At 47.5% G+C, this 27,735-nt stretch overlaps 1 protein-coding gene across 4 annotated transcripts in view; it reads right to left on the reverse strand.

Moving 5' to 3' along the window:
* WDFY4 (WDFY family member 4) overlaps positions 1-27,735 on the reverse strand; it is a 1,820,746-nt gene that overhangs the window by 1,656,098 nt on the left and 136,913 nt on the right. For all 4 annotated transcript variants that reach the window (XM_069611160.1, XM_069611162.1, XM_069611161.1 and 1 more), the window contains one exon: positions 25,057-25,398. In XM_069611160.1, the coding sequence (XP_069467261.1) occupies positions 25,057-25,365 (309 nt within the window). In that variant the 5' untranslated portion in view covers positions 25,366-25,398. The remainder of the gene's footprint in view (positions 1-25,056; positions 25,399-27,735) is intronic.

Raw genomic sequence — 27,735 nt, forward strand, 5'->3', positions numbered from 1 at the left:
GGTCTCTGTAAGGTATAACGCCATGCAAATGAAAGGATGAGAATGAGGGAGATCCATGGTCCGAGCCCAAACGAGGGAGGCCAAGAGTAAACATTGTGGTACAAAGGGGTCCAAGCTTGAAGGAGGGAGACCCATGATAAATACTGGAAGCGAGAACGTGTGCATGTGAAGATCCTAATAGAAATTGAACTTTGATATTTGTTTCTTATGGCAGGCCCTCTGCTGTATGAGACTGTTATTGGAAAAGAGACTTTGGCAGAAGGCCCTGATGTTTATGCTTTGAACTGTGTCCTTTTGGCAGAGAAGCTAGAGTGTGTGCGGAGCTCTTATGTGCCGCCTTGCCCGTGCTGAGATTGGGGAGAAGGGAAGCCAACTGCTCAACCGTCTTGACATATTATTTCTTGAACACTTTTCTTTGTTGCATACATTATTGTTCCACACCCTTTTGTATTTAGAAGTAAGGATTGGCAATAGATTTATTAGTATAGGCCCTTTTATTTTGACAGAAACTCGACTAGGACTGCGTTATTAATATTTGATGGTCATAGCTTGCTCCCATCCTTAGATTTAGGTTAGAAAGGCATTCAAACAACCCACTGAAGTTCAATAAACAACCTTGAACGGAGATCACTTGTGTCTGTCGTCACTGTTTGATACCATGCCTTCCTTACACCACCCATAGACATAGAACAAGCTTGGCTTTATCTTTCTTTAATAATAATTGTGACGATCCTTCAGATAGCGTCACTTCTTCCCAGAGGAGAATCCCTTCTCACAAGACTAGGGAGGTGAGGCTGCTAACCAATAGTCCCCCTAAGGGGTGGTAACATGCAGGAGGATCTCATGGGGAGGGACTCCTCTTGTGGGGCTAAGGACGCGATTGGGAGGTGCAACCCCTGTGAAATCCCACAACAAAGGCTGACGATAATGCCCAAATCTTATCCACATAAGATCACCTCCAAAACTATGTGTTATTGCGAAACATCAAAACTATCTGATGACAAAAGTACTGAGACGAAGAAGTGCTCAAAAAAGCTACCTTTGAGCAGAATGAAAGCTAGGGCAGCTTCTGTCAATTGGAAGTAAGTTACGTTAGGGCTGTACCCGCTATTTAGACTGAACAGCAAAAGACATACTGTGGTTGTTGTCATACTCTGACCGTTCGGAAACGGCCTGGATGGTTCTGGCAAGCTGAAGCAGTAATACGTCCAGAGGGAGAACCAGGCGACCGAGGAGAACACATTGAAGCATGGAGAGCTGGTGCAGGGTTTCAGGAGACAGCAGCAAGGCTCGTCTCTGAGGCTGAGAAGAGAAATAGTGGGACACCCGAGAAATGTCTTGCTAGTTGGTTGGGAACCGGCATAATAGATGTGGAGCGTCTGAGAGGTGGTGGCACAACCTGTAGTGGGAGGACAATTTGGTCTGACAATTGTGCCGAGTCTGCTTGCCATAGCCTACACCAAAACCATGTAGGTGATTATCAGGAGAGAGCAAGAGACCATGGTGGAGGCGTAACTGTCACGGTGGGACCATGGCATCTGACAGCTATGCCGAGGTGGTTCACACTAACTCAAGGTTGAGAGAAGAGCGACACAGAGGACTACAAAAGGAAGAAGTTAAAGAAGGAAGAGCGAACCGGCAACCCCTGCCAAAACTGGTGAAGAGTTCCCCGGGAGAAGGTAAAGGGAACATGCACAAGTCTGGAACGGGGGCGGGAACTTACTAGACTGTAAATTATAATGGGAGCAAGCAAGCCATAGACCATTTTGTGAAACAGTTCCCAGGCCTGTTCTACAAAAGATTGGTACTGGAGAGTCTAGAGGGACTCCAGGAACGGTTTCATCATCCCAGTGGGGCGGATCTAGAAGTAAACGCAACTGAAAGATCATGAAAACCCCCCTAAAGGAACTAAAAACCTGATTATGAACTGTGAAAGGCATTGGGGAACCAGCTAGGAAAGGGAGTCATTCTCCTAGCCCCACGAGAACTTTATGAAACCGATAACTTTTTGTTGGGTAATAGAGAAGCCAGAAATGTTGTGGAACTTTTGTTTTGAACAACCTAGGAGGCATTTGCATGCATTACATCCAGGAGAAGGGAGTCAATCTCCTAGATCACTAACAGTAGCTGGACTTTCTGGTGTTTTGTTAAAGTGACAGGGATAGCATAGGAGCCTTTGTGACTGGGACAGTGCCTTTTTGTTTTGACTCGCACAGACTTCCTGACAAGCCCCTGAGTTTCTTTAGTTTAGGTAGGGAAATATCCTTTGAGTTACGGATATATAAGTTTTGTTTATCATTTAATAAAGGTCTGTAACAGTCACTATGGCACCACTTGGTCAGTCTCTTCATTCTTTGCCACCACACAATACTGTGAATCATGTCCTTAAGGAGTCTGCGTCCTTCTTCTGACTCACCACAAATGGTGATAGAGGTGGGATTTATACCAACTGATAGAAGTTGGGGGGCCATAAAGTTCACTAGATTAACTGCCAAAGCCAGAGTTCCCTCTGTGGCCACTGTTTGGTCAATTGGTTTTGACCTGTAAAGCATTGTAGAACTTGAAATCCCATCTGGGGTGAGATGACCAATTCCCACTGCCTTAACCTTAACCCCATCTAAAAGAACATTTATTAGGCTAACCTCTAAATCTGGTTTAGCTTGGAGGTATGAGTTAGATGTTATGGCCAGACACATAGATCCTGATTTTAGATGGTATGTTAAAGTTATTCTGCATAACCACAGGAAGAACCCATATAAAGTGAGGGAAGGGGAGAAAGTGGCCAAAGACATTTTAGAAATAGCTGTATTCCCTGTTCCGCAAGATGTTGCAGAACAAGAAGAAACATAATGAGGGACTAAAGGTTTTGGGGAAGCAGATCTCCCCAGTATTGGGAAAGCGCACGAGGAATCAGAAGAGATCGCCCCCTTACCAGATCTAGCTTTTGCATATAGAAATTACCCGATCCTCACGGAAGCCTTCAACATGGTAATCCCGAAGAAATAGGGTGTGATCAGGCCAGTCCCTTCTTTTTCCAAAAAAAAAGAACTACTATATAGAGGTGATTTGACACCTGAAGGGGTACGCCAAACTCAATTGGTAGTACCATGAAGCCGTAGGAGAACTGCACTAAAGCTTGCACACCCACATTTTACAGCAGCTCACCAAGGAATAGCAAAAACCCAGAACCAAATAATACCTAGGTTCTATTGGCCAGGTGTCTTCGCTGATGTTAAGAATTTCATGGCCACTTGTAAAATATGTCAGACTCCCCCTGCACCCTTGCAGCCTTCATCTATAATTGAGGTCCAATTTTCCAGGATTGGCATGGATATAGTGGGACCCCTGGAGAATTCAAAATTGTGAAATAGCTTCATCCTCGTCATCCTGACTATGCAGCTCACTATCCAGAAGCCTTCTCTCTGCGTAATAATATGACACTACACATTTTGAAACACCTGTTAATGTTCCTCTCAAGAGAAGGATTCCCAAAACAGAACCTAACAAGCAAGATATCACCTTTATGTGTCATTTTATGAGAGGTAAAATAGATGAACAAGTTACTTTCTTACCTGGTAACGTTCTTTCGATGGGATGGTCCGACGACGTATTCCATATCTATGACATGTAATCACCACAGCTGTGCTGCTTCGGAAACTTTTTCGGCGTCTGCGTCCTGCGTCGATGACGTCGATGCGCCGTCGTCGAGGACCTCCTCCGACGTCCGACGTCATCCGATGTGATAAGTAGGACGCACGACGCCCATAGCCTCAGTTGTAGTTTTTTCCCCAGAACGTGTGACATAAGTCAACTGCCAGTCAGACACAAAGCCTTGCGGAACGTAAGCTGCAATCGCAAAAGAAATTCTGCAGCGGGGAAGGCCGGGCGGGAGCGATATGGAATACGTCGTCGGACCATCCCATCGAAAGAACGTTACCAGGTAAGAAAGTAACTTGTTCTTCGAGGGGATTGGGTCCTCCGACGTATTCCATATCTATGACAGACTCCCAAAGCAGTACCAAAGCAAGGAGGAGGGAAAGAATTTAGAATCAAATGTAGAATAGCCAATCAAATAGCAGAGCAAAGGACCGCCTTGCCAAAGGCCAGATCCTGTGCTCGGATGGAATCAAGAGAATAGTGACGTACAAATGTATGTACTGAAGCCCAGGTGGCTGCATCACAGATGTTGCGAATAGGAACACCCCTCTGCAGGGCAGTAGACGCAGCCATACCCCTGGTAGAATGGGCCCGCAAGCCAGCCGGTGGGTCCTTACCCGCCAAACGGTAGCACTCCGAGATGGCCAAAATAATCCAGCGAGACAAAGTCTGTTTCGTCACAGCTTGCCCCAAACGCTTACCAGCGTAACCAATAAAGAGTTGATCATCCACTCTGACCCGGGACATGCGTGAAACATAAAAGCTGAAAGCTCTCCTAGGATCAAGCCTATGGAGCCTCTCCTCTTCCTTACCAGGATGTGGAGGAGGATAGAATGCCGGAAGAACAACCTTCTGGGCCAAATGAAATTTCGTCACTACCTTCGGAAGAAAAGAAGGACGAACTCTAAGGACAACCCTGTCCTTGTGAAATACAGTGAAGGGAGGCTTAACTGAAAGTGCCTGTAACTCACTCACTCTGCGAGCGGAAGTAACCGCAACTAAAAACACAGTTTTCAGAGTCAACAGCCTCAAAGGGCAAGAATGTAAAGGCTCAAACGGAGCACCCATAAGAAACTGAAGAACCAGGTTCAAATCCTAACCGGGCACCAGGAAAGGTGACGGAGGGAACACATTAGTGAGCCCTTTCAGGAACTGTGAAATCAAAGGGATTTTAAAGTAAGAACACTCTTCAGACGAGCGCTTAAAGATGGACAGCGCCGCCAGGTAACCCTTAACGGTACCCACTTGCAAGCCCCTGTGGGCCAAAGAAAGTAAAAAGGACAGAACCATGGGGATGTCACATGCAAAAGGATCCACATTCTGAACTCTGCACCAGCCGCAGAACTTACGCCAACGGCAACGGTACAGAGACTTTGTTGCCGGCCTTCGGGCCGAAAGCAACACCTCCATCACGTCCTCAGGGAGGTCCCAATCCTTATACCTCAACCTTTCAGAAACCAAGCGTGAAGGTTGAGGGATCTGACCTCTGGATGGAGAACCTGACCCCCCTCCCGTGAGAGCAGATCGTCTCGGTAGGGAAGACGACGTGGAGGGCAGATGGATAAGTCGAGAAGGTCCGGGTACCACGTCCTCCGAGCCCACGCCGGGGCAATGAGGATCATCCGGGAACCGAACTTCCGTAACCTCCGCAGCACTTGCGGGATGACGGGGACTGGAGGAAACGCGTACAGCAGCGGGAATGACCACTCCACCACGAACGCGTCTCCTAAGGCTCCTTCTGGAGGAAATTCCCGCGAGCAAAACCTTTCGCACTTCCGGTTGACACTGGAGGCGAAGAGATCCACTTGAGGGGTCCCCCAAAGGGCGAAGATCTCCAGGAGAATCTCCTGAGCCAACTCCCACTCGTGAGAGATCGCGCTCTGCCTGCTCAGAGCGTCCGTCGTCACGTTTTCGGCTCCGGCCAGATGAACTGCCGAGATTGAAACTTCCTGCTGGATGGCCCAGAACTCGAGCTGCATCGCCTCTCTGCACAGAGGAAGTGACCCTGCCCCCCCCTTTTTGTTGAGGTAGTGCATGGCCACTGTGTTGTCCGTCAGGATCAGGACATTCTTCCCTCGCACAGACGGCAGAAAAGCCTTCAGGGCTAGCCTGACGGCCCTCAGCTCCAACAGATTGATATGGAGTCTGGACTCTGACGGAGACCAACGACCGCTGACTGTCAGTCCGTTGGCATGAGCTCCCCATCCCGTGAGGGATGCATCCATCACGATCGTCACCTCCGGCCAGGGAAGCCAAAATGGAGCCCCCTTCATCAAGTTGCCTTCGACGGCCCACCACAGAAGGTCCCGGGCGACCGAGGACGGCACCTGAATCGAGTCCGACATCCTGCCGGAGGACTGCGACCATTGCGTCTTGAGTGCCCACTGCAAAGATCTCATCCGCAGGCGAGCCTCTGGCACCAGAAGAATGCAGGATGCCATGAGGCCGAGCAACCTCAAGAACTCGAACGCTGGGAGCGTCTGGGCATGCTGAAACTTGTGCACCATCTGCTGAATGTGAAGAGCCCTCACCTGGGGAGGAAAACACTGCCCCAGGGAAGTGTCGAGCACTGCTCCGATGTACTGGAGCCGCTGCGTTGGCGTCAAATGGGACTTCTTTAAATTGAGGGAGAAGCCCAGCCTGTGAAGGGAGCGACAGGCGATCGATAGATGATCCAGGACTTGCTCGGGAGAGCTCCCCCTGATCAACCAATCGTCCAGGTAGGGGTAGACGTGAATCCCCCCTTGCCTGAGATGCGCTGCCACCACCACCATGAGCTTGGTGAAAACCCTCGGGGCGGAGGTCAATCCGAACGGCAGGACCCGAAACTGAACGTGCGAGTCGCCAACCGCGAACCTCAGGTACTTCTTGTGCTTGGGATGGATCGGCACATGGAAGTAAGCATCCTTGAGGTCGAGTGACACCAACCAGTCCTGAAGCTGAAGGGCCTGGAGGACTTAAGAGAGAGTAACCATCTTGAACTTGTCCTTCCTGAGGAGTTTGTTCAAATCGCGCAAGTCCATGATGGGTCTCAATCCCCCGTCTTTCTTCGAAACCAAAAAATAAGGGGAATACCATCCCTTGTTCCTCTCCGCTACAGGCACCAGTTCTATGGCGCCTTTCTCCAGCAGGGCTTGAATTTCCTGCGCAAGGAGCGGATTCGGACTCTGCAAAGAGAGGTTCCCCGGTGGATTGTCGCGAGGCCTGTGCCGAAAAGGAAGACAGTAGCCGTGGGTTATGATCTCCAGAACCCACACATCTGAAGTAATGGCTTGCCACTCTACAAGATGCTGCGCCAGCCTTCCCCCAACCGGCGAACCATGGGACATGGCCTCACGACTGAATGGGAGCGGCTGCGGCGTTACCTGAGGGCAAAGAGGCAACTGCCCGAGCGGCCTTGGCACCACGGGTACCCTGTCGTCCACCTCTGGTACCCCTGCGTTGGCCTCTTTGACTGCCAGCTCCTCTCGCTTTACTGATGGATGAGAAATAGCGAAAGGAACCACCCCTCCACTGCTGTCCCCTAGGACGAAAAGGCGGAGGTTGGCGAACTGCAGCGCCCAACGACTTCGCTGCAGCTTTTGAGGTCTGCAACCTCTCAAGGCTCTCGTCAGCCTTGCTGCCAAAAAGGTGTTCACCATCAAAGGGCATGTTGAGGAGCCGGGACTGCACATCAGGAGCAAACCCAGACTTCCGCAACCACGCAAACCTGCGTATCACGGTGCTCGCCGCCATGGACCTACTGACGCATTCAGCCAAGTCCAGACCCGACTGAACGGACTCACACATGGCATCCTTACCATCCTGGACCATAGCAAGGAAACCATCCCGTTCATCCCCTTCGGGAATATGTTCAGCCTCTAACGCAACACAGTTCCACAGAGTGTGCGTGAAACGTGACAAGGCACAAATGGAGTTGGCCGCCTGAAGCGCCATACCACCAGAAGAAAACACTTTCTTCGCCCAGCCATCAAAACGTTTGTCGTCCCTATCAGGAGGGATGGTAGGGTACGACGCCTGCTTTGCCGGGGCCGTGGCCGCCTGCACCACCAAACGTTCCGGAGTGGGGTGCCTGGTCAAGTAGCAGGGGTCGCTACTGGCTGGACGGTATTTACGCGACAAGGATCTGCCCACCGCCGGGAGACTCTCCGGAGCAGTCCAAGCCGCCGCCACCCTTCTCTGTAAAGCCATATGGAACGGCAGTACCGGGTCAGTTGGGGGACCAACATCAAGGATGTCCGTCAGATCATCCTGCACAAACTCCCCTGGGGGAGCAGACCATCCCAGATACTCAGACACCCTAGCCATAAGGCGCCGGTACGAGGAATCGGCATGGGAGCCAGGCTCAGGCCTACAAAATTCCACCTCCGGAGAGGTGTCCAGTCCACTGGCATCATGCAGTGACAGCCTCAAATCGTCAAACTGACTATGGCCCGAGACAATGTCATCTGGCACCTGACTAGGAACCAAGCCATCAGAATCCTCATCCGCCTCCGAAATATATTCCAGGTGGCGAAAAGGCACCCGAGAGTGCTTGCTCTTAACCAGAGCCTTCCTAGGGGGCACACCCGTGACACGGGGCACCTCCGACATGAAAGGCGTCGATGGCGTCGAGCGAATCGGCGCCGACGCCGAGAAAACCGGCAACGGCGCCGAGAGGATCGGCGTCGAGGAAATCGGCGTCGACGTCAGATGCAGCGCCTCCAGTATCGGCGGCGTCGACACAGCCCTCGAAGCCGGAGCCCCGAGCGTGTCCCTCGACGACCTGATCGTCGACGGCTTCGACGAGGCCCTCTAAGCCGGAGCCTCGAGAAAGCCTGTCGACGCCCTCGACGCCTCAGACGTCGATGTCTTCCTCGAAGACTTCACAGGAGCACACGGTCTCGAACGCGTCGAGGACCGGAACCTGGAACGGGTACGGCGAGAACGAGCCTCCTTGTCCGAACGGGACCGCTCCCGTGACTCGTGCCGACCACTCTTGCGAGCGGCGTCTCTCGACCTCACACGGCCGACCCCACTCGGGGGCGCGGACGGCTGAGTACCCTGCGACTCAAGAATCGCCAACATTTTCTTCCCGAAGGAAGCCCATTCTTCCGGCGTCGCACGGCTGGTGGGGTAACCGACGTGCCGTGCAGAATCCTCGGAAGAGGACCTGGAAGGCGACCGGTGACGGCGCTTCCGAGAATGCCTCGAAGAGGCCGAGGAGTGGCGAGACCCACTCCTAGAAGAAGACCGACGAGACTTCCGACGATGACGCGGAGAGTCACCCCTCGAATCATCCGTCGAAAGCCCCGCCGACTTCGATTTCCGGGGCTTGGACACCCGACCTACCGACAACTTCTTCTTACGTTCGCGTAAGGCTTTGGACGTGAGCGACTGGCAGTCGACACAGTCATCCGTGTCGTGGGCCTCCCCGAGGCACCAGAGGCAGGCGTCGTGCGAGTCAGTCACCGACATCTTGGACCCACACTCCCCGCACTTCTTAAAGCCCGGACGCGGGGTTGAAGACGAAGTGGAAGACATCGCCGAAGGAAATTCACAAACGAACAGGTTCGAAGAACCAGAAAGAACAGAACTCCAAAGAGTCGAGGCTTAGAACCGAGAAACACGAAGCAACACGTTCGCGGAAAAAACGGAACTGAGGCTATGGGCGTCGTGCGTCCTACTTATCACATCGGATGACGTCGGACGTCGGAGGAGGTCCTCGACGACGGCGCATCGACGTCATCGACGCAGGACGCCGAAAAAGTTTCCGAAGCAGCACAGCTGTGGTGATTACATGTCATAGATATGGAATACGTCGGAGGACCCAATCCCCTTGAAATTTAAGATTAAGAGCCTCATTACGAGTTGGTCGGTATCCTGGCTTTAAAACTTTAAAAACATCTGTGTATCATCCCCAGACAAACGATCTCATAGAACGCTTCAACCAAACCTTAAAAAGAATACTAAGGAAATTGGTTGAGGCCCACGGTAAGAATTGGGATGCAATGATACCCTGGGCCTTCTTTGCAGTCGATAAAACTCCCCAAGACTCTTTAGGATATTCTCCCTTTGAGCTTCTGTACAGAAGAGAACCAAAGGATGTCCTAGACATGCTGAGGGAAACCTGGGAGGAAAGAGAAGAAGTCCTATTACCAATTTCTCCGACTGCTCAGAAATTAAAGTCTCACATGAAAGCAGTATGAGAGGATGTGAAGAAAGACAGGCCCAGGAACAACAACAGACTTTCTATAATAGACGTGCAGTCACCCGTACCTTTTTCCATTCAGGCAATCAGTAATGGTGCTTCGGCCCACATCAGAAAATAAAAAGATTACTTGCTGGCACGGTCCATATTAGATCCCAGAACAAAAAGGGCCATTGAATTAGCTTATATCACAGCCAGAGAGATGACAGAAAACACAGATCTATCATGTACATTTACTTACAGAGTGGAGAATAGATCCAGAATACAACACCACTGTTACCATGGTGGCCTTCTTTACTCCTAGTGAAAATTCCCTAATCCCTTCTGAGCTTTCACCCTCCCAACAGGCCAATATTTGGGACCTGATAGAAAAAAATCCTGCGGTATTCTCAGAGCAGCGGAGTAGAATTATTTTTTTTTCCACTTGATTAGAACACTGACAAGAAAAACCATAAATCTCACCCTACAGAATTACTGAGCCCTGCACAAACGTAGTTAAACAATAGAAAACATTTTGAACACCAATATAATCAAACCTTCAGAAAGTCCTTGGTGTTCACCGGTAGTCTCACCAAACCAGATCAGTCTTGGCGCTTTTGTATTGACTTCCAGAAATTAAATTCAATATCCCTGTTTGACAACTACCGATGCCAAGAATAGATGAACTAATCGAAAAGTTAGGTTCAGCTAGGTACATATCTACATTAGACCTAACAAAGGATATTGGCAGGAGCCCTTGAACCCCATAGACAGAGAAAACAGCCTTTTCGACACTGAAGGGCATGTTCAGTTTAAGGTCTTACCTTTGGCCTTCATGGAGCTCCGACTACCTTTCAGCGGTTAATGGACCACATACTGAAACCCTATTTTGCCTTCAGTGGAGCCTATCTGAATGATATTGTCAATCATAGTGCTAGTTGGTCTGAGCATATGTATCATCTATATGAGATCACCAGAGCGTTGATGAAAGCAGGCCTGCGAGCCAACCCACGGGAATGTCCCCTTGGCCAGTCCTCAGTAAAATATCTAGGGTTCTTTGTCAGAAACAATTTAACCCAACCCCAAACTGAATGTCAAGGCAGTCCTAAAAACATTGATCCTGAAGACCAAGAGAGAACTTCATGCCTTCTTATGTCTGACAGGTTACTATAGGGGGTTCATTTCTAAATATTCAAGTATAGCTGCTAACCTCACAGACAAGTATAAAAATGCTAAACCCCAGAAGCTGATATGGAATAAAGAAGATCAGGAAAGTTTCAATGGCTTGAAAAGCATTCGTTGATGCAAACACATACTTAAGATGCCAGATTCTAAAAAGCAATTCCTATCACAAAACGAATGCTTCTAAAGTTGGGCTGGGAGCTGTACTCTCACAACAATATGAGGAAGAAGACCACACCACTTTCAGGAAACTACTCAAAACGTGGTTATTCAACAGACAATGACAACCGCAAAGGGACACCGGCAGCAATAACATCACAGACAAACGACGAGAGAAGAGGTGAGATGGGCCGACAAACATGGGTAGATACCATCAAGCGGCAACCAGAGTTGAAGAGGGATGGGGAATGCTACCACCCCCTGCCCCTCCCACAAAATTCATGATACGGAAGAAGGCCAGGAAAGACTGCAATCACCCATTCTATTTCGGACCAATTCTCAGTGGTCCAATGGTTGACAAGTATGTCGAGAGGTACCCCCTCAGCCAGCCGTACACCCTCCACAAGCCCTTGAGACCAGTTGCAGTATGAATTTACCCCAGCATGTATGAGGAGCCGCAGGCTATGACCAAAGACACCTCAATTGACAGTCTCAATTAAAGCGCCAAGAAGCCATGATGCTGATGTCGTTGGAGACACCATGACTTAGCAGCGTTAGACACGAAGCACACGTGCCATCTGCACTCCGGAACATAAACACACACTCAAATACATGAAGAAAACGAGCATACAGTTCTATAGTTAGAGGCCAGACACATAGACATGCTGTCATTGCTTTTATTATTTTTGCCATTAGCCAAACGCGGCAACACAGAAACCACAAGAAGCAAGAGATCCTGAGCACAGCTTGCAGGTGCTTACACACGAATAACCCTATGGAACTGCAGGAGCACCTACAGAACCTGACAGTGTGACTAACCTATGGAGAATGTAGTTCAGCATGGATATTGTAGAAACCGCATTATAATGGTTTAGGAAAATTACAGCAGGTCACAGGCCACTGCCTCTCAGCAAGAGCCTAGTTGAGATGAATTCAAGCTGGACAGAGAGCAAGATGTGTGAGACAAGACCCGCAGCCAAGGCCACAAGATATAGATGACATTCCATTCCCTAGACAACAAAGGTACCAGCTGCAGTAAATACAAATTATTCCTCATAATTCAGAGCTGCACAGCTCACAATCGTGGTCTCTGAACACGTGACCTGGCCGAAGCAGACAATGGGCAGCGACCAGCGCTGGGAACAAGAGCCGATCTCAGGCTACCAGACAGAAGACTGCAACAAAGATGCTAGAATGCGATCTAAGTGTTGCACCGAACAAAAGAGCACTCTCATAGACTAAGGTGGTACACACAAGTTACAATGCAGACATATAGTCCTTCTTATTACCTTGAAAATGTACACCGAGAGCTGAGAATCTTTGCAGATCCCAGGCCTGGGGACATCAGCTCCAGCTAACCACAGTTCAGCATCCTAGGGGTGGGTGGCAATGAGCAAGAACAAATGGTAAGACCCCCCCCACACTGCAAAATTGTTATAGATAGTGACTTGGGGATGGATCAGACCAGCCACCTGACATGTGAGAGCCAGTATAATAAACACGTATAGGAGGCCAAATAGGTTATTAGGCCCCTGTAATAAGGTGGAGGCGCAGAAAGGAGATCAGTCCCCGGCACATATGGGTAGCTCTGGTTTAACCAAGCATCACAGCAAGGAGAGAGTAAAATGATAAGTCATAGGGGCTCTGGGTGTGTTTGACTGACACTTCTATAGTCCAATAGAAGATGGTTTTTCAAAGCTTTAGGCTTGCTGTAGGTTCTTTCTTCTAATGTACTGGTTTGTTTTGGGTTTTGGATAGGAAGCAGCTGTACCCGAAGAGGAGCAAAATTATGAATGGGCATATTAATATGCCCGCTGCCCATAAGATCGGAAAACAAGTTGCGCCTGTTGCGCTTTTCAAGAACTTTTAGCCCGTTGGCTGAGTTAGTACCGTGAACCAGGAGAAACGAAGACCCTTGAGGATTGTGACAGAACACAGTGGGGAAAAGAGTGTACCGAGGTGCAGAGAGCCCACTTGATGAAACAGCAGGCTCTGAGGTCCCGCTCCAGCTCCTAACCCCCACTGTTGTGAAGGAGGGGCCACGACCCTGGGGGAGGAGTTTCTGGTCTCCTGGACAAATCCCGCTACCAGCAGATGAGGGGCCTGTCATACGCGTAAGGAGACAGCTGCCGAGGACACAACGCCAAAGCAGATGACAGCAGAGGTGGAGCTGGGGCAGTGAAGACCTTCCCGAGGACGAGATGCCGATCAATTCCCCGAAGTAAGCGCAGAGACAGAGAGAGGGAGACACAGTCTGCCAACATTGTAATTGGTGCAAGGAACATTCAAAACAAGCGAACAGTAGTAGGTGCACGGCAACTACAAATGTCACAAATCTCTGGGTCGGAAAACCAAAAGACAGCCTGGCATTCCTTCAACTGGGTTTATTTAGCAACAAAATTAAAAATTAACATAGGAAAAGTAATAACACCATAGGTCAATCTGAACTACTCTTCCTTGAACTTCTCTGGTTCTCTTTCTCTTTTGTGCGGGTGAGGTTCCCAATGGAACCTATATCTTCACTGTATAATGTTCAGTTCTTTCACTAATCTTGCCATCAAGAATGAAGGAAGCTAGTACAGGCCTCTCCCTTGTTTTCTATTTGAAACTTGACAGGACTATTGTAATGTTCTTTAAGTTTAGCTCTGGCTAAATAGAATTCCGTAATTTCTTATGCAGTTCCTCCATGGTGTTCTGGCTTATCCCACCGCTGCCACCAAATGTCACAAATCTCTGGGTGGGATGAACCGGAACACCATGGAGGAACTGATAAAAACACTAAGTGAAGGTCAACAGTTGTTGCAGCAGGCCCTCCAACTCCAAAGCCAACAGGCTCAAACTGACCGGCAAGCTTTCCAACAAGCCTTGCAAGTCCAACAGGCCCAGTTAATCGAAGCTACAAGTCTAAGGAGCCATGCACAAGTACCAACATCAGTCCTGCAGAAGTTCACGTCTCGTGAAGACCCGGCACACTTCTTTGTAAACTTCGAGCGGGTCGCCAGAAAGGCCGAGTAGCCTGCTGGGAGGTGGTGTCACTATATTGCGCCCCTTTTGACAGGGGAGATGCAAAGTGCCTATAAAGCGGCTAACCCTGCAGGAGACACCACCTATGGCGACATGAAGCGAGTCGTGCTCGAAAGACTTGGCCACGATGAGGAGGCTTACAGGATCAAGTTTAGAGAGATCAAGCTGCAGACAGAAGAAACTCCCCTACAACTGTTCTACCGGGTGAAAGAGTTAGGGGATAAATGGCTGCAGACGACCACCAAGACTACTCATGATATGGCAGAGAAAATAGTACTGGAACAGTTTCTGGAAGCGCTTCCCCTACCCATACAGCGATGGGTCAGACAACACCATAGGCCCACCTTAGTGGAAGCCGTGAATATCGCTTCCGCTTATCAGAAGGCAGGCCAAGGAAAGTTGCTGTCTTATCAGTCCTTCCCAAAAGGGGCGAGTGGCACTTCAAATATTGGTGCCAGACCCACCGGTAGTCAAAGGTGGCCAAATTCAATGATCCGTAAGCCTGACTGGGAGAGTCCAAGGTTTCACCCTGCTAGTGAGGGAATTCCATCTGCATCTGTAACAAGGCCCCTCAGGGGGCATCTGGCCCATCTCTGTCCAAAGAAAAGCAAGGCAGAACCTATGGATGTGGGGATTCTGGAGGTAGCTAAAGATGCCAGCCAATGTGATATTCCAACAGGAGTCAAGGCACCATACTATATGTTTGTGATGCGGAAGTGGACAACACTAGCCGGGGAACAAATGTAGGTGAGAGCGGCTGTGATGCCGGTGCTACTGGAGCCCCTATTGGTTGGGTCTGATGTGCCTGATCTTCCACGCCTCATTAAAAAGATTGAGAAGAGATGGTTGGATGATATGCCCTTCCACGACCAGGAGATTGTCTCGGTGACCTGCAAGAACAAGAAAAGTCGAATGGAGAGAAGGAAGGAGAAGCAGGAATGGACCGAACGAAATCTGTACCCCATCACAGTAGATTGGAGGATAGAAGCTCAGGAGATAGTTTCCGCATAGCACAGGAACTAGATCCTCTCTTGAAACATGCTAGAGCCGCTGTCGAGGAGACACCCGTTGGAAAGATCCCTTGTTTTAATAAAGAGCAGGGATTGTATTATCATATTGCAGCAGAACAGGGTGAAGAAACAGCTCGCCAAATTTTAGTCCCCAGCAAATATTATAGATCGGTCTTGGAGGTTGCTCACCTACAAATAGGAGAAGGTCATCTGGGAGTCGAAAAAACTACTCCGAAGATTCTCGCAAGATTTTTTGGCCTGTGATATATGGCGAAGTAACCTGCTTCTGTCAACAGTGTACTGAATGTGAGAAAAAGAATAAAGCCAATGTCCCAAAGGTACCCTTACAACCCATACCCCTGATACTGGAACCCTTTCATCGAATTGGAATGGACATAGTCGGACCTTCAGATCCTACCAGCAGGGGACATCAATATTTATTAGTAATTGTGGACTTTGCAACAAGATATCCCGAGGCTTTCCCCTTACGCACTACTAACGCACAACAAATCTGTGATGTTTTGGTTCCATTTATTGCATGAGTAGGCATTCCTAAAGAAATTGTAATGGATAGAGGTACCAATTTTATGTCGGCAATATTAAAGCAGGTGTGTGAGACACTTCATATAGATCAAATCAAAACAGCCGTTTACCATCCACAAATGGATGGATTAGTAGAAAGATACAAACAGACCATCAAACAGATCCTGAGGAAGACTAATACCTGGAGAGAGAAATTGGGACAGACTACTTCCATGGATCTTGATGACATTAAGGAACACCCCTTAATCCTCTACTTGCTTCTCACCGTTTGAACTTCTGTTCGGCAGACCAGTAAGAACTCTATTGGACATCTTAAAAGAAAGTTGGGAAGAACAACCTAACCCAGAAATCACCCTCACCGATTACGCTTTACAACTGAAGGAAAGAGTAGAAAAACTTCAGTCGGTGGCCCAAAGTCATCTCTTGCAGGCCCAAGCTAGGCAGGAGCGCTATTACAATCAGAACACATGAATGTGTAACTTCCAGGTAGAAGATCAAGTGCTCGTCGTCCTGCCTACTACCGAGAACAAAATGTTATCATCATGGAGAGGACCTTATACTATAGAAGAAGTCCTGGGGCCAGTAACCTACTGAGTTTGTCAACCTGGAAAAAAAATACTGCTTCAAACTTACCATATAAACCTGCTGAAGAAGTGGGCAGAACCCTCACCTACAGTTGCTATGATAAATGTGGAGGAAGTACCTGCGGAGTGTATCCCACCACCAGGAAAGGAGGTAGGGAAAGAAGTTTTGAATATTAACCCCAAATTGGATCTGCTTCAGAGGTTAGAGCTTTCCTCATTGGTTGATAAATATGCAGAGATGTTCTCCTCAATTCCTGGAAGAACATCATTAACTTACCAACATGTGCATACCCCCCCAAGAATCAAGGTGAGGCTCCGACCTTATCGAATTCCAGAGGCAAGCGTTCAAGCCGTCAATCAGGAAGTCCAAGAAATGCTACGTTTAGGGGTAATAGAGCCATTGCATAGTGATTGTTGTTCTCCCTTGGTCCTAGTTCCTAAGCCTGATGGGTCCTCTCAATTTTCGAAAGCTTAATGAGGTGTCAATATTCGATGCATACCCCATGCCTCAAATTGAAGACCTCTTGGAGAGGATTGGAAAAGCAAAATTCCTGACCAGAATAGATCTTACGAAAGGGTATTGGCAGATTCCTTTATACCCACCAGACAAAGAAAAGACCGCCTTTGCTTCCCCACCGGTCTCTACCAGTTTACTGTCTTACCATTTGGTCTTCATGGAGCTCCGGCCACTTTTCAGATAATGATGAACTTTTTGATAAAAGGCCATGAGGATTATGTGGGAGCTTACCTGGATGACATTATTGTGTATAGCCAGAGTTGGTCAGAACATCTGATACATCTGGACGCCATGCTACAAACCTTACAAAAAGCAGGTTTACACATAAATCCAAAGAAAACACACTTAGCGAACTTCCATACTAAATACCTTGGGTATTTTGTGGGTCAAGGAACTATTAGACCTCAACAATAGAAGTTAGAGGCGATACAACGCTTACAATTTCCGCTTACAGCCAGACAAGTGAGAGCATTCCTTGGTTTCTTAGGATATTATCAATGGTTTGTTCCACATTTCTCAACAATTGCGGCTCCCTTAACAGATCTATTAAAATCATCAGCTCCCCAAAAAAGGAACTGGAGGTCTGAGAAGACAGAAGAAGCTTTTAATACACTCAAAAATGCTCTTTCAGACAGGGCTGTACAGCAATGTCCTGACTTTGAGATGCCCTTTTTTTTACATACGGATGCCTCTGGTTCTGGTATAGGTGCCGTTTTGTTCCAAAATAAAGGGGAAGGAGAGAGACCCATTTTATTTATGAACCAGGAACTTTTACCTCATGAAATGGTGTATGCTACGATTGAAAAAGAATGTCTGGCTGTAAAGTGGGCAATAGAAGCTCCGAGATACTACTTACTTGGAAGGCAATTCACTTTAGTTACAGACCATGCACCCTTGATATGGCTCTCCAGAAACAAGGATACAAATCCCAGAGTCTTAAGATGGTTATTGTCCCTACAACCATATTCTTTTCCAACGGTCCATCGCCCTGGATGTGGGATGGCCCAAGCTGACTTGTTATCCAGGATTCATGCCCTTCCGGAACGTAAGGACTGAGGAGGAGGGGTCTGTAATAAGGTGGAGGCACACAAAGGAGATCAGTCCCCGGCACAGATGGGTAGCTCCGGTTTAACCAAGCATCACAGCAAGGAGAGAGTAAAAGGATAAGTCTGGCTCTGGGTGTGTTTGACTGACACTTCTATAGTCCAATAGAAGATAATATTTCAAAGCTCTATGCTTGATGTAGGTTCTTTCTTCTAATGTACTGGTTTGTTTTGGGTTTTGGATAGGAAGCAGCTGTACCCGAAGAGGAGCAAAATTATGAATGGGCATATTAATATGTCCGCTGCCCATAAGATCGGAAAACGAGTTGCACCTGTTGCGCTTTTCAAGACGTTTTAGCCCGTTGGCTGAGTTAGTAGCGTGAACCAGGAGAAACAAAGACGGTTAAGGATAGTGACAGAGCACAGTGGGGAAAAGAGTGTACCGAGGTGCAGATAGCCTACTTGATGAAGAAGCAGGCTCTGAGGTCCCGCTCCCGCTCCTATCCCCCACCGTTGTGAAGGAGTGGCTGTGACCCTAGGGGAGGAGTTCGTCCGTCTCCTGGACAAATCCCGCTACCAGCAGATGAAGGCCTGTCATACGCATCGTACGCGTTACGCGAGAGAGCTGACGAAGGCACGATGCCAAAGCAGAAGACAGCGGAGGCGGAGCTGGGCCAGTGAAGACCTTCCCGAGGACAAGACGACGATCAATTCCCCAAAGTAAGTGGAGAGAGAGAGAGAAAGAGAGGAAGACACCGTCTGCCAACATTGTAATTGGTGCAAGGAACATTCAAAACGAGCGAACAATTAGTAGGTGTGCAGCAACTATAAATGCCTGAATCTCTGGCCTGATAATAGTTATCAAAAATACCTGCTGGGCCACAGGGGGAATGCAACGGATGCCTGGCACCACCCAAGGCTCTACATAGAGAGTTAGTTTTTTTAAAAAGAGAACAGCAAAACAAAAGAGAAGGACTGCACAAAAGGGCCAGCATAAGAAATTACGGAATTCTGTGTAGCAAGAGCTAAACTTAAAGAACATTGAAATAGTCCTGTCAAGTTTCACAGAGAAAACAAGGGAGAGGCCTGCACTAGCTTCCTTCATTCTTGATGGCAAGATTAGAGAAAGAACTGAACATTATACCTTGAAGATATAAGTTCAATTGGGAACCTCACCCGCACAAAAGAGAAAGAGAACCAGAGAAGTTCAAGGAAGAGTAGTTTAGACTGACCTATGATGTTATTACTTTTCCTATGTTCATTTTTTTATTTTGTTGCTGAATAAACCCAGTTGAAGGAATACCAGGCTGTCTTGTGGTTTGTCCCACCCAGAGATTTGTGACAGCCCCTGACGGACAAGTCTCACTTCAATAGGTTTTTTGAGAAAGGCCCACGTAATGACGGAGCAGTGACGTAATTTTGCATCAAAACTGGCCTGCGAACCAGGAGAAATTGAGAGGTGCATGGATTTTCCTTTTTCCTGTGCTGATCCATGTTGGTTTTGTCTGTAATAAACCGCAGTTTGAACTTGCTGTTGACCGAGTTCTCCATTTATCCTGTGGAAGGTGTTGGGCCTTCTGAGAGTCTGCGAACTCCTAGTGGCCCTCTGGCATACCTGGGACTTTGTGCCAACAGAGTCACACAAGAGGCTCCAACAAACCGGCCGACTTACTAACCCACCTCCACTTCCTGGTCCTCCAACATAACCAACGCCACTTTACCAGGCATTGGGCTAGTCACAGTACACATAAACACTCCAAGAATCAATTCTTTGTCCACACCCACCATCTCAGAGATGCTGGAAGCACACCTAGTGAACCACCCCACATAGTCCATAAAACCGTCAATAACGCAAGTACACACCAAGACACCAGATATTCTTACTGCTACGGCCACCCACGACTCTGTATCCCTTATGGAGACTAAGCAGTGTGCACAATCACAATCCACCCCAACATCACACACTAACACCAACACAAAAACTAGCACACACCCGAGGCACTGAGTCTTACCCATATGGTTTCAACGCACAGGGCCTCCCGCACCAACTCCCACATGCAAAAACACTCACAGACGCCAGTTCCTCCTGGTTCTGATCCTATCCTCACTAACCTCCCCACACCACTCTCTTGCAGAGTCACGCAAGCACCTGGATACTGCCCCTGGGTGGTAGCAGTGAGCGGAATAAATCAACATAACATAACATCTTGCATTGTACACAAGTCAGAAACTCTTCCCCCAAGAACATTCTCATGCTATTGTGATATTGGAGGCATTTGCCATAAAATGGGTAGTAACAGACTTATGGTATTACCTCACTGGCAGAAAAGTCAGGTTAACAACCGATCATTCTCCCCTAACCTGGATGAGTTTACGGAAAGACACCAATGCCAGAGTAATGAGATGGTTCCTGGACTTGAAACCTTTCTTTTTTTCAGTGGAACATCGAAATGGACAAGAGCAAGGGCATGTTGATTTCTTGAGTCGCTTTCCTATCAGTCTAGAAGGGGAAGCCACAGAGATAAGGGGAGGGATATTTGATGAATCAAGGAAATTTGCACCTTCTCCCCAGCAGGAAGCCACCCACCACCAGTTGTGAGGTGAGGGAGGTGAGCCCGCTCCGCAGCACCCTCCGTAGGGGTCTAGGCAGGAAGGACCTCACCACAAGAGACTCCCCCTTTGGGGTCAAGAACTCTTGTTCCCGTGACGAACTCCCTAGAGATTCCTAAACAATGGCTTACATGACATGTTCCGCAACTAGGACAAAGAAACACTGACTAGATGTCAAATTCTTACAGAAAAGGAACATGGTCCTTTAAATCTCAACACTCCATAAACTGGGACGAGGAGGTTAAATAAGGGACACTCTACGTGCTGAGATGAGAGAGGCAGAGTCAGCACAAGCCTGAGAAGCCTGCGTGTTTGATACTCGTCTGAAGCGGGAGATGTGAGCCCGAAGAGAAGAGACGGAGAAAGACAGGAGAAAGACAGGAACACCTTAGATACAGCGCCAGACCGATATGAGAAGGCCAGAGAGAAGTAACCCAGAATTAGACGCTTGGATGCTGGAGCCACAGTGTCAACCCAGCATGCAAAGAGAAAAGAACCCTGGATAATAATACCCTGGGAAATTAGTGGAGTTAGAAGCCCATATGTACAAGAGAAAGAGAATATAGAAAATAAATGTTATGGTGAATCCTCGATTAAAGAAATTCGACAAGTCAAGCTAAAAGAAAGGCATACAGACCAAAGTAAATCAAGCCACAATTGCACAGGGGTAAAACACGCTATTCTGAGATAAAGAGAATCAAAGAGACTTCTGAAGTGGCAGTACAAATTGCACTTGAAGAGTTACAGAGACAGACCTACTATAGACTGGTACTAGAAGTACTCTCAGGAGAAGGGAGTCATTCTCCATCTGGTTGTCTTGGGAGGCTAGCTCAGTGGCAACACGCTCGCCTTGGAAGCAAGACGACGCAGAGCAACAGAGTTTTGATCCCCGGGACGGCGCTTAGAAACCGCCGGGTATTAAGTGTGTAATAAATAACCAATTAATATCATAATCATAATCTAAAAAGTTAGTTGTCATAGTGGTAGGGTCATTTAGGGTTGTTTTTGGACAGGGGACCTATTCTTTTTGGACATTCACGATCGACGGACGAGCACTTTAGTTAGAAATATAGGCAGGGACCACCCAGAGACACATGGAAGGCTAGGCTTTATGTTCATTTAATACACATATTGTGAATCGTGTCCATAAAGAGTCTGTGTCCTTCTTCTGGCTCAGAGACCATCAAGAATACCTGTGACTATCTTGGACATGATTACTTTTTTGTTCTAATGAGAGTGATTGTTTAATGTTTCAATCTAAGCAGAAGCCATACAAACATTTGTTTGCCTGTTATTCACCTTGATAAAACAACATCCTCTTCTGTTCCCAAGTAGAGCATTTCTGTTTATTAGTTATGAATAAAGCCCCTTTAAGTCCCAAAATGTATACATTCCATTGACCACTATTCGGCTTTGTGACACCTAGAAACTTTGGGTGGTACATTCATTGCCTACTATTGTGGGCATGGGAAAGCGGGGACCAGGGCTCAAGTCTGGAGAGTTAGCTTCAGAATTGACTTCCACATCCAAGGAATACATCAGGCATGGAAATTATCCATAAAGGACCACTAAGTTCAATAAGAGGAACCAATGGAGTAAAGCTACCCACCTTTGGGATTGTGGCAGAATGCCTCCAAGTCAGAATCCCCTCCTAAACTCTTATGATACCACAACATTGATAAGCCTTGGTTCGCCTGGGATAGCTGGTCTCTGTGCTGGTATGTACAACCCCTCACCGCTGGTCTCCAATATAGCAAGCAGGTGGCCACGCCTCTTAAATAGTGCACCACATGTCCATGGGGAACCTGGTGCTAAATCATTCATAGACAACCAGATTAGGGGTCAGGCTTTTTCAAATAGCAGTGCAGCTACCTAGCTGCTATATTATCAAAGGTCATCCTCTGAGCCAAGCCTTTGTCCGCGTGTACCCACAGTTTTCGCATGGTTTGGAGTCTGAGCCCCCAAAGCTCTGCAGTAGCACAATGGTTTCCACCTTCCTGCTTTTCCATATGGCATATAGGAAACACCCACCCTCACTGAGGGATGGATGGGTGGGCAGCTAGCATACCTCTTCCCTTCCAGTCCACCTGCTAATCAGATGGCCATCTCTCCAGCTTCTGAGGCATAGGATCTGATTACAAGGTACAGGAGACTGAGTTTTCGGCTTAGATGGCCTATGAAATTGGGGCACCTTGTCAGGGACAACAGGCGTCAAGGCCATCTGGCCACACACCAGTATGCCCAGACATCTTGTCAGGAATGCCTAAAGGTCCCCTGGCCATCTAGTCAGGGCTATCCGAGTCCCAGCTGGTATGAAAAACTCCAGGGTATGCTTCTGCTGGGTTCTGTAAAACCCCACTGCATGGGCGATTCATTGATATTAAAATGGCTTATTGTGGGTGGGGGCTGGGTGGTGTAGGGGGCCTATGTCTCCTCCCCACCTGGAGCTGATCTCTAGGAAGACAACAGCTGCTACTAAGGAATTGAGGGCAGTAGAGAGAGTCCCAGACCAAGTGTGTGCTACACAAGATAGGCAAGGATCTCTGCATCAGGTTACCATCACCGGCTGGCCAAAAGTCCATACCTGGAGGCCAAGGCTGACCAAGCCCAGTAGCAGTTACCCAAGTGTGCCCAGAAACAGACGGGTGAGTGCCAGGCCATAACAGGGCTCCATGAAGCGCATAGGCACTACCATGATTGTACCCCCAGAGAAGGTGGCCATTGCTGACTGGAACAATGTGCCAAAGAGGGGAAAGACTAACAAAAACTAGCAACAGACACCCAGCAATGGCCAGGGGAAGAGGGATAGTCCCCAGCAGAGTCAAGGCTCCAGAAAGATGGCAAGAGACATCTAGGTCCACACCCCATGCAGCCATGCAGCATTGTCTGTGCCAAAGGGACTAGACCAACAGGTGGTGTTCAAGGGTTATCAAGCTCCACATGATGACAGCCATGTCCATCCCAATAAAGGATCTGCTTCCACAGTAGGCAACTAAAAGAAACGCACATCGTCCTCCTGAATCAAGCTGTGTTTGAGATTAATGGAACAGCCAGATTCCTGCACTGCCTTGGAAGTCCTGATGAAGGTTCATTTAAAGGTGCTCTCCAACTGCGTCTAAAAAGAGCTCAGATACACCGACAGACACAGACACATTCCACTGTAACCTAGGGCATGAAGACTAGAAGAGAGCCCAGTCACCTTCCTATGTATTACTGTGGGAATGGTCTGAGCGAGCACAAATGTTTGCCAAAGGACCTCCCACGTCTGTGTACAGTACAAGGCGGCCTCATGAGTACTTTCTGGATGAAACCCTTGAACTGGAGCTCCAACCACAAATGTGCGGTGGCAGTCCCTACCCAGAGCAGAGGTCCACAAGCCTTGTAAGGAGTTCCACCATCAATATGCGGATGAGAAAGTAGTGAATGGCTATATTGGATTTCTAGGCAAGAGAATTGAAATACAGCATTGAACTGATAAATGGGCTCAATTGGAATAACATATGGACTGAATAGGAACATTAATTTACGATCTTATTATGAGACCAAGAAACTAGTTGGGAATCACATTGGCATAGCTTTGTAGAGAAATTGGGATTGTCTTGTGATAGGAGGGCAGAGTAATGGGAGTCTTATTGGGATGGCAATATAGAACAATGAAACTTTGTACCCGGCGAGAGTCAACCAGAATGTAAGACACATTCTGATTGGCTCTCGCCGGGGCATTACCTGGCCGGGAATCCCTTGGCTGGGATTCCACACCATTGTTCCTGGCAGAAGGCGTGGAAGCCTCTCAGCCAATGAGGAGGCTCGAAGCGGGGCTATCCCCGCTCCGAGACGCCACAAGGCTGAGAGGCTGCCATCGTTCCCCGGTGGGGATTTAGGTTTATTTCTTTTTTTTTCCTCCTCCCTTCCCACTCTCCCCTCCTTCCCAACCCCACTTACCTTCTGATTTCTCCTTTTCCGGGAGCGAATGCTCCAGGAACACTTCTGTTCCCAGCGCATTCGCTCCCTAAGGCCGCAATGGAAAGGGAAAACGGACTCTGTTTTCCCTTTCCCGGCGGCCATTTCCTTTGAATTTTCTTTTTCTTTTCTGTTCCAAAACACTGTAGCGAATCGGAATAGAAAAGAATGCTATTACTACCTGGTCTTGCGGACTGGGGTACTAATAGCAATATGCCCCTCGCCGCGGGGCATATTGCTAAAGTAATATTAGGTGGCAAGGGTAGAGTAATTAAAGTAACTTGGTATGATGCAGGAAAGCAATGGTTGTTACTTTGGATGATGTAGAAGAGTAATGAATACACTTTATGAGGGGATTGGAGAGCACAGATACTGGCCTTTTCACAGCGTTAAGAATTGGCAATAGTGTTGTTATTGGGCTAAGAGGGTAGCACAATGGAACGTCCAATTCTCTAAACACAACAGAATAGAGAGGCTTATTATTTTGACAGAACAGATATTTCTAACTACATATTTTGATAACTCTCAGTTCTAGTGAAAGCTGTCATTAATTAACGCATCCAACAAAACAATAAAGTAAAATGTGACATGGACAAACCTTTAAGAAGAGGGAGTTGAGAGCCCAGAGCCTCCGTTGCTGCTCCTCAAGGATGAGGAATGGGCAGGATTCCTGGTATTCCAAAAACTGATTCCCCAGCATATCCCAGAGTTCCATGGGGCGTTGCAGCTTCCCAGCTGGCACAGGTTTCTCTGGTTCATCCTTGACCATCTCTGGCTCCTGTTCCTTCCCCGAGTCGGGCCCCCATTTCTCGCCCATCTTGATCCCCTCGTTCTCGCCGGTGCCAGCCTTGTCACACGTCACTGCCGCTTGTACGTCTTCATGGCCCGTCACTGGGCTTGGTTCCATTTGAGCGTCTTCTTAGTGTTGCTTCATTTTTGACTAAAAAGGCAGACAAATAACACAAAATGTTACTGTTAGGAGATAGAAGACTATGAATCACACACATTGCTATCCTTTGGGCGTTATCTCAGCTTGCAGAGTGCACAATCATAAGAAGCCCTTTCTTAGTAATGCTGTGAAATAAATCAAATACATATGTGGCGGGGCAAAGGCAATGTTTGCGGATTGTGCTTTCTAGAGTCGTGCAACAGCTGTGCCGCGGTGAACATCATGTGTTCCACAGGTAAAGGCCCTGAAAGTTGGTTATTCATCCCCATGTGAAGAGTGCCCACGATGGAACTATGAGCGTGTACATCCAGAGTTTGATCTTAATGTTCTCCACTTAAAGAACCTGATCCCATGTCCTTGAAGTGCCTGGTGAATGGAGCATTTCCCTTCATTTACATTATATACAGCGAAATGCCAAGGTGAGTGATATTTGTTTTAGAGTGCCCTTGGCCTGGAATCGATTTAGTATATACTTGCTGGGTCATGCTACTAAGCCTCTAGGGTATTGCCTAGTTATTAGAATGGCCCTGAAGAAGACACAGCTTTTTACTTTCAGATTAGTAGAACATGTGAGATAGACACTAGTAAAAATACACCCGCGAATAAGTGTGGTGGGTGTGTAGCACGTCCCATTACAGATACAATAAAGAGCTTGAGCAGAACCCTTTACAGATACAATAATTAGCTTTAGCTGAACTGGGTTTTGAGTCATTTCTTAAAGGTGATGTGGTCTTCGTCCTAGTGTTCTTCTGAGAGTAGAGCTCCCAGCCCAACTTCAGAATCATCCGTTTGTAACAGGAATTACTGGTTAAAATCAGGGAAGTACTCTACATAGGTTTCCCAGTTCCTAGGTGGGTAGGGACATGCCCCCATCTATAAGTATCATAACTGACAGTGCGTCTGTCAAAGGGCCCATAGTAATTAATCACAATTCAAGATATTTGATTTATTCAAAACGACAAGAATGATTACAGTATTTCTTACCCTTTTTTATTTTTACATTATAGTGATTGGGTCTCTCATTGATTACTTCCTTAATTTACACAACCTTTTCCTGCATACAAGAACTCACCTTTTTTTTTAATGGCCGAAAGAGCCACCCTTAGTTATACAGCAGAACAAACCTCTAAAATCAACCCTAGGAACATCGCCCTTTGTTAGGTTCTACACATAAATAGGTGACCTTATCGCTTGGGTTATGTAAGGCGAACACATCGGCCAGTGAGGCAATGTCTCTGAACACAAGATAGCTTATAAACGTATGGTAGCACATTTATTTGTATTTATTTGTATTTATTTTATTTATAAAGCGCAGCCAGGCCCGGGGGCATACGGGCGCGTAGGTTAGATCTGGTTACAGTTACAATTAGGTGCAGTAAACGAGGGTTACGTTACAGTTACAGATAGGTCAATAGTATTGCAAATACATACATACATAGTCTAAGATAAATACATTAATTACAAGAGTGTGCCGTCAGCAGTCGATCATGCTGGGATCAGGAGGTTAGGCTGTCATGGAGTCCATAATGTGAAGCCAATGCTTCGTGTTCTGTTTGAAAAGGTTAAATGAAGGTTCTGCCCTTAAAAGCGCGGGGAGTGTGTTTCATAGTTTAGAAGCTTGTACAGGGAAGCTAGCTCCACCCGAGTTATGGAGTTTGAATCTCGGTATGGACATAGTGTTAGCTTGTGCTGCTCTAAGTGGTCTTGATGATGTGTGAAGTATAAGCTGGTTGGTAAGGTAGGCTGGTGCAAGGTTGGCCCTGGCTTTGTGTGTGAGGGCCAAAGTTTTGAGGGATGTTCTGTGCTCTACTGGGAGCCAATGTAACTTGCGTCTAGTCTCAGAGATATGCGCCTTTTTAGGGATGTTAAGGGCAGCCCTGATGGCATTATTTTGAATTACTTGCAGTTTGTTGATATTTTTGTGGCTAGTGCCTAGGTAAAGGGCATTACAGTAGTCTATTTTGGATAGGACTAATGCTCTAGCAAGAGTAATGCAATTGGGAGAAGAGATGAACGGCCTACATGCAGTGATCAGCTTGCAGGTGTAAGCGGCTGATGAAGCTACTGCATTAGTTTGTTTGGAAAAGGATAAGGTGGCATCAATGTAGATGCCAAGGGTTTTAGTATTATTTGAGACGGGGATGAGATTGCCATCTATAGTGAAAGATTTGAATGCGGAATTAAGATTTTTAAGTTTGGCGTGAGTGCCAAGGATGATCAACTCAGTTTTTTCGTCATTGAGACAAAGTCCATGATGTGCCATCCATGCTTGTATTACTGAGTATATTTCATTAAGGGTTTTGCTGTCTGTTTCATAATTACCCTAGA

Source organism: Ambystoma mexicanum, chromosome 8, assembly GCF_040938575.1.
Source record: "Ambystoma mexicanum isolate Mex_15411 chromosome 8, UKY_AmexF1_1, whole genome shotgun sequence".
NCBI classification, from domain to species: Eukaryota; Metazoa; Chordata; class Amphibia; order Caudata; family Ambystomatidae; genus Ambystoma; species Ambystoma mexicanum.